Source organism: Liolophura sinensis, chromosome 6, assembly GCF_032854445.1.
Source record: "Liolophura sinensis isolate JHLJ2023 chromosome 6, CUHK_Ljap_v2, whole genome shotgun sequence".
Taxonomy (NCBI): Eukaryota; Metazoa; Mollusca; class Polyplacophora; order Chitonida; family Chitonidae; genus Liolophura; species Liolophura sinensis.
Genome location: NC_088300.1, coordinates 56,581,213 through 56,589,048, shown reverse-complemented (window position 1 = coordinate 56,589,048; position 7,836 = coordinate 56,581,213). Strand labels below are relative to the sequence as shown.

Below are 7,836 nucleotides of genomic sequence, written 5' to 3'. Positions count from 1 at the left end.
AAGAGAGTGAAAGAAACGCAAATTCTATGAAGAACTGCTGTTGAGAAATATCCCATGTTGTTATTTTGGGCTTCACCATTAACCTAAAGGCGACACTGATCTGACCATTCATTAGGATTACTAGCAGAGTTCAGGGTGTCTCATCACAAACCACGAAGTGAGATTTGAAGTTGTACATTAATATTAATGTACACATATATGACTTTTCCTTGAATAAATTGGACTGGTGTATTATTGGGTAGTTTCGCTTCCTTGGACATCATTTCTCCTTTAGGCTTCAGCTACATATTAAGGAACAAACCGTTGTTTGTTTCTAAAAATATTTGATTTTATCTTATTAACGGAATGTTTTTTTTTCACGTGGCTAATCACATCCATCTGATAAAAACGCTAATATGTGTAGGAAATTGAAACTGAAGCCATCTTATTTTCATGTGACACCTCATTCTAAGAGGTCGTGTGTAAAACCAAATTACTTTGATATGTTATAATGAAAAGCTATGGAGTGAAAGGCCAAGTAAGCCGCATAGGGTGTTTAGCCATGACCTGTAGAACAGTATTCTGTGATGGAAACGCCCTGATATCCGTTGACGAAAGCTGATTTCATTGTGCTTTCATCACGGCCCATACGGTATTTATTGTGAGATTATGTGTGGGTATGGTAATTTATTGGGTGATGTCATACACCCGACGTAACCCAGGGCCGTTATCCGCGCTAAAATCGGTTCTAGTTACAAGCACTCCGTAGTTTTAGAACAGCTGTTATCCTGAATAACAATATATCAATGCACGGAAAAGATTATACCTCAGCTGAACAGTGTACATTCAGAGAGAAAAAAACAACCCTTCAGGCTATAGTCAGTTAAGAAAAAAGTGAAAAAGACAAGGCATTTTGTTTGCGTTTTATTGCGGGTCTATATACATTGAACTAATGGTGTTTGCATTCGGTAGTGTGTTATCATGGGTAAAGATCATTTATAATTCCGGCAAAGCTATATACACACACTGACAAGCCTCTTAGCTGTATTTGTCTTTTTTATCTGCAGGTATAAGGCACATGTTCAGGAATGTTCACATCGACATTCAGGACAGCTGACAGGAGAATGCCGAACATTCGAAAGACATTGGAAGAGATCACATTGGAGTATGCCAGTATCTCGCCATGATGGCTCCACCTAGCGGTGATCCTATAATCTAATGCAGTATGGCGGATATGACCAATGGGAGTTCAACCGGAAACGGTTGGCAGGATTCGCTTCCGGTCCACGAAAAGTACATCCTTCTGTCGGTCTGTCTTCTGATCATCCTCGTAGGAGTGATCGGTAACGCGAGCATCCTGCTCGCCGTGACCAGAGTACGTGAGATGAGGCGGCCTATCTACTATTGCCTGACCAGTCTCTGTATCTCGGACACTCTCGTCCTGCTTATCATTCCCGTCTGGCCGCTCACCAACCTTTTCCAGCTCAGGATAATGTATGGCGGTCAGGAGTTCTGTGAGTATAAACTATCCCTATTCTTTGATCTAGTCAGTAACTGCTTCTGGTCTTGACGAAGTGTTGTGAGTCACTATGTGTTTCGTCATGTGTTTCCACTCGATCTGTGTCGTCTGCTCGCTGTAGGATGTGAATACCGTACTGTCCAGGAATGATCATAACAATGTTTTGGCAACATATATCTGCTTTAGACGGTATTCAGCATTTTAACGTCACCTTCGTAAACTTTTTCTACTTAGATAATATCGTTTCACGAGTCTTCAGAAAAGAATGAAGAAAATTCAATAAAATGTGTATTCCCTTAAGTATTAATATACGATGAGTTTGATCAGTCACAACACTAGCTTCTTGTCGAAATCGTTGGTACAAAAGTGGTCAAATCATGACTTGTACACACAGCAGGTGAAATTACAGTAGAGACAGTTTTCAGTATGCAAAAATTGTATGGTCGACCATCATGTCATTTCATTGATTTACTCTATAAATATCTGGCGAGAAGTTAGATCAATACAGATATCAATACAGCCTTATACCCTAGTTTGATCACTTGGCTATGTATCGCTTTAGCTTAACACTTACTCCAGTGAATATATTGTTTTCAACTTTCTTGTCTGTCCCTAGACCTATATATGTTCGTTGCAAGTTTTCTTTCCGCATGTTTCTGTCTATTCTTTTTGGATTGCTTTAAAATTTTGTTTTCAAACATACGTCCCTGACCATGATATTTTGGTTGGAAAAGAAAATCTGAGAAAGCTAAGTCACATCCCTAGTTTGTGGTCATGAATGTTACGTCAGGCGCGAGTTGCGACTGCTTTAAGAGATAAGACGGACACTTTGCTATATAAATGTTAAAAACCATTGCAGATAAAGAGTAAAAATCTTGAAAAGTCAACGTCAATTTATTTATTTATTTATTTGATTGTTGGTTAACAGCGTTTGATATATTCTTTAACGGTGATACTATCGCTGTATCTTTTAAAATGAAACTTGGTTTACATTTACAGGTCACTTTGCTGGGTTTTTTGACCGAGGTGCGTTGGTGTCGTCGCTATTAACAGTGCTGGTACTAAGCGTGGACCGTTACGTGGCGGTATGTCACCCGCTCCGTGCCCGACAAGTGCTATCTAAGCGCACCACCATGGCGGTGCTGTGTGCTATCTGGGGACTCTCCATCGCCGTCTCCGCTCCCTACGCCACGATGTCCGCATATTACGAGAGAGTCAGCGACGGCGTCAATGTAACGTTATGCGGCTGGGACATGCATCCATGGCAACTGAAATATGACACAGCGGTGTTTTGTATTTTCATCCTGGTGCCTATGATATGCCTGGTAGTATTTAATGTTCTCATCGTGCGCACTTTATTGCGGACTGCCAAGAAAACAACTTCCCGGTCGGAACATCCGGGCTCTCATGCACGCAGAAACAGACAAGTGGCGTTTATGGTGACTGGAATCGTCGTGTCGTTATGGGTGTGCCTACTCCCCACCTTCATCTATCAGAACCTCTGGAAAGTTTGCGACCTTCTGCAAAAAGTTACCGGCGTCTGTGGTAACAACATAACTATTCTACGCCTCAGCTGGTTTTTCCGGATATTAGTACTCATGAACAGTGCCGGAAACCCCGTCATCTACAGCGTTGTGTCCTCAGAATTCAGAGCCGCGTTGAGAAAGGCAATCCGGATTTATCCGGGTGACCGGAAACCAGGAATGGGCCATCTTGACTTGGCCTCAACTAGACTAACGTCATCATGCGCCTAGCGTCATCCATGGACGTCAAAACGTTACTTTGTGTTTACTTATCTTGGCTGGGGTCCATGAGCTTGGTCTTACATGACATGATTAACAGGGTCAAAATACTCCAGTCTCCATAACCTTAAGGACATAGGTAGCTGTAAAGACTGCTGGGGGCAGCAGTGTAACACGGAGAGAGAGGCACGTAAGATGAGCATCTGAAGGGGGACACTCATTGGCTACAATAGTAGCTCTGCGTGGATGTTCATAGCATAGGCAAGGATTCTAAGTGCTTGAGAAATTCTCCAGAAAAAGACCAGCTACGTAAGGAAGTTTTTTACTACGTTACATAAGTTGTGTTGAAGTTGTTGCTCGCAACAACGCCATTGTTGGGAGCAAGAATTCGGAACAAATTTTCTCCAGTATGGCAGCATTCTTTGCTTCTGCCGGACCCGGTAGATCGGGAGAATCAAACTGATTTGATATTTTGAGCATATATTGGGGAGAGACACGTGGGGATTTATTGGACAGATTATTAAAAGCAGTTAACTGTCTCCTCACGGATGTAAACTATTTATTGTCTTATTGACTGAAAAGATATCTGTGTGCTAAGTTTACTAGAGATATGTATGTATATATATCGTCTTGTTGATGACAACGAAATATCAGACGTGTGACATATCAACTAAGTAGATTAACGAATTAGAATTGCATATGCTGTATATGAGATGAATAAGCGTTGCTTATAGAAAGTTGTAGCGATAAAAGTAGAATCACTTGGAAGGCTTTTTGTACGGTGCTGCCGAGAACTTTGGAAGATCAAAAATTCGAAATCAAAATATCGCACAGGGACTTGAATGTTTCGTGTTGGAATAGCTTCAGATAGCATTGATTCGTAAATAAAACACACCTTGTTCACCAAGTAATTTGCAGAATGTTCCCATCGGCTGTTTTTAGCGTCTTGTTTTTCTTGCGTAACTTAGTGATAACAGTCGTATTGTTCTGGCTTGGAATTGGATACATTATCAAGAGAGTGGACTCATTGTCACCCAGAAAAACGATGTTCTGTACATTGCGGCAGATTTTCCAAATCAATGAATGTTGATATTGGCAAACAATTTGGCTCACTTAAGAGTTTCTTGATTTATTCTGCGTGACGACAGGCGTGGCTATGATCTTTTCCGACATTTAGTGGCTGTTGTCAAGGAAACCGGTACAATGGCTGCTTTAGAAATCTGTAAAGAGATACAAACGTTGGATGAAAACGGCGCCTCCTTTTACTCGAGTGCTTTTCTTTCTCCGATGTTCACAGATGTCTTCTGTTTGCGTCTGGGTCTTGGCTATACACGTTTTTTTTTCATTAATTTCTGTCAAAAGTTGATTTTAATCACAGCCAAGTTGTCTTACTTGAATGGGATAGAGGAAGCAAACATGTCTGGACTCGCATACCATTCTGTGTGTCCAGAGTAAATAGGTATATATTTCAGTGGGCGCTACATTATGAGGTGTGTCCTTTTTGAGCGCTTTATTATGAGGTGTTTTCTTCCTGAGCGCCACATTATGATGCATTTCCTTCCTTCAAGACACATTATGAGATGCTTTCATTGCTCATGGTTTCAGAAAAGCTACTAATTCACGGTCTAGATATATAACTCTGTTCTACACGCAAAGGTCTTTTCCAAATTGATATAAAGAGTACAGATACGTATGAGTACCACCTGTATCTATCTTGAGAGTACCACCAACTTGATATTAACGTCTGTTCGTAAGCACTAGTCTTCACCCTTGTCACGAAAGTTTTCAAATAGTCTTTGTCTTAAAAGAAAACATTCGATGGATAATCACAAATTTGACACAACAAACAGTTTCTGTGTCTTTGGCGAGCCCTAGTCAGCGTTATTTACCTGAAAGAATAGGTAGATTCGATAAAACCACGATAAAACAACTAAAGTTTCTGATTAGCCAGATTATCGACTTGTAAATAACAGTTAATCATGAATACAGTATTTTAACACGTTATGCCTTTATTTACAAAGTACTGTATTGGACAAGTTGGATATCATGAAGCACTTTGCGCAGAGCTATATGGGATGATGTCAGAATCAGAGAAAATGGAAAGGGACTGTGTTAACCTTATCAGTTCAGTAAAAATAGCTCTTAAAGAACTATTAACCCGATCAATCTGAGGTTTCCGGTACAATCTGACTTCAAAGCGCATGTGTGACTTAGCTTACCAATTATTCCTCTTCCATAGAGAGGATAAATCTCCGGTCATTTCTGGAGCATAATAAAAGACTGCCTCTTGGAAGTTAACAAACAAGCAAGGGTCTAGAAAAGATTTATATAGGGCTAGTTTTACCGTATAAGGGGCGAAGCGATTATTTTGCTATATATATACTTTACAACAATGATCTGGTTAGTAAGCACACCTAATTCACCACAGAAATTGTCGATACAAACAACGCAGTTCCATTTACTATTGATGCGGAAGACATCAATGAGATTGTACTACAGCATGCTTATACAAGTGGCTTATTGATACTTCCGGGTACTTTCTTACCTTCTTTAGCTGCAAAACAACGCGGTAAAAACAGTCACACGAATACTGACGCGCGTTTTAATACCAATGCACAACTAGACACACTGCGCTTTTTGTTATATGTTGGCGTGATTGAGGGAGCGGTCTTCCATATAAAACATCTGCTCATTTTTGGAGAATTCTTTAAGACGGATCTCCTTAGTAAAGGGGTGAGAAAATTGTCCACACAACGTTATTGTGCATATTGTTACATATTTTTGTTTTTGAATCGCTGTCAGCGATCTTGTATCCGTTGGATTTGTATAGCAAAAAACGGCTTTCCAGATAGTATTTATGCAGAGCTTTCGTGATGTTATTTTGTACAACTAGGCCTTCCTTTTCGCTAGTGAAGTGGCCGAAAGCGATCTAAATCCCCAATGCTCCAACATTGGGTGGCCATTTTGTTTTCGACACGAAATGGTGGTCACATGACCCCCGACTTTCGATCTTACAGAACCCCTCATCTGTCTTTCGGTAGCATCGTATTCCTTTACAATTTCTCTCGACCCGTATGTGTATTCGCTATTCAGACCTGCCTATAGTAATCCTCCTCACATGAAGACGAAGGGCATGTCATACTCAGCCATCGCAATTTGAAGCGTGTCTCCGCTGAGATGAGCTGAACTGAAAAGTGACGATTTAGATTATCGATTAGTTTAAAACACACAGCTGACCTGTGATGCAATTGGCGTGAGAATGACGAGGAGAAGTTGGGGGGAGGGAGGGAGGGACGGGGAATAAGGGATAAACTAGGGATAACCGCCAGGTTTGGGTCTGCTGTATAATGATAGGCCTACTGGTTAGTTGACGAGTGCGAATCTTCAATAATTAGACTTTTTATATGGAAGAGTCTTTATCGTCAATCATGCCAGCATAACAATGACTTACTAAAATCAGAAAGTGTTGACGACGCACTGTTCCCAGCACAGAACAAGATTTTGCCGAAGCCCAGTAAATGCCTTATCCGAATAACCGTTGAGGGCGGCTATAATAGTGTGCAATCACGCAGTTATTTACGGATAATATATAACCCATATAATAGCTGAATCAGTTATAAAACTGACCTTCAATAAGCTATTAAACTATATGACCTCGGGCATTACCTGGACATGATCTACTTACGCGACTGGAGAATCGACTCTGTGATACAATTTGTACACTGTATACCCCTCGAGAATCTACGGAAGAATTATATCGCCTTCAGCTTCTTTGTTGCCCCACGAAGACGCTCACTGCCGTGAGAATGACGCACTCACCACAGCTTCATCTGTCCTGCATACAATTGAGAAAACGACTTATGATCTATTTATGTTCCACTTGACCATTCATAAGCGAACGATTATGTCATCTATCTGCCTTTCATAGGAATTTGGCGCTGAAGCTGAGGTATCTTTTCTGAGAGCCTGGTAACGCCTCGAGAATAGACATCAATATACTAGGCTTGTATAAGTCCATAACACCTACTACTTCTCAAAACTCACTACCCACCAATCACTCGTTAACGCTTATCAGGCTTTAAATGTTTTGCTTTGATGTTGGTTCACAAATAACTGCGAAAAAGCTTTAAATGGTGTGCCCTTTACTTCGTTGTGGATATAACTGGCATACCAATGTGACATCCCAATTACGTAAACAGTAAATGCATAACAATCTGTTTTCTGTTTTACAGTAACGTTTTGATGGTCGTTGCTTGTCACTCGGTGTTTGGGGAAAGGTCTTGATCTATAGCCGTTTTCAGCACCACTCTCTAACATTCGCTTTACATCACTGCCACCACTAGCAAATTTGTTTCAGAAATCTTGAACAATGACGGGGACACTGAGGTCGCGGTGATGAGGCAGACCATGATGTCAAGAAAGAAAAAACAATTAGTCTCAACCTTTCTTTCTAATAATACTTCATACACAAGCGATTTATTTATCTAAAGTATCCACAACATGAATCCAACAAACACCTGAAATAATTTAATTGATGAAAACTGATTAAGCAGTTCTGCGCTCGGACGCCAGTGGTGAAGCTAAGTCTAAACAAGC

At 40.7% G+C, this 7,836-nt stretch overlaps 1 protein-coding gene across 1 annotated transcript; it reads left to right on the top strand.

The window, feature by feature from the left end:
• Nucleotides 1-1,204: 1,204 nt before the first annotated feature.
• LOC135467375 (growth hormone secretagogue receptor type 1-like) lies at nt 1,205-3,252 on the top strand. Its single transcript, XM_064745148.1, has 2 exons — nt 1,205-1,493; nt 2,498-3,252. The coding sequence occupies exons 1-2, from the start codon at nt 1,205-1,207 to the stop codon at nt 3,250-3,252; spliced, it is 1,044 nt and encodes a 347-aa protein (XP_064601218.1).
• Nucleotides 3,253-7,836: the final 4,584 nt, after the last annotated feature.

Bases quoted from the DNA above. Each gene is read 5' to 3' on its own strand.
- LOC135467375 (XM_064745148.1), top strand. From the start codon at position 1,205: ATGGCGGATATGACCAATGGGAGTTCAACCGGAAACGGTTGGCAGGAT. The intron at 1,494-2,497 runs GTGAGTATAAAC...TTACATTTACAG, and splicing joins GTATGGCGGTCAGGAGTTCT to GTCACTTTGCTGGGTTTTTT.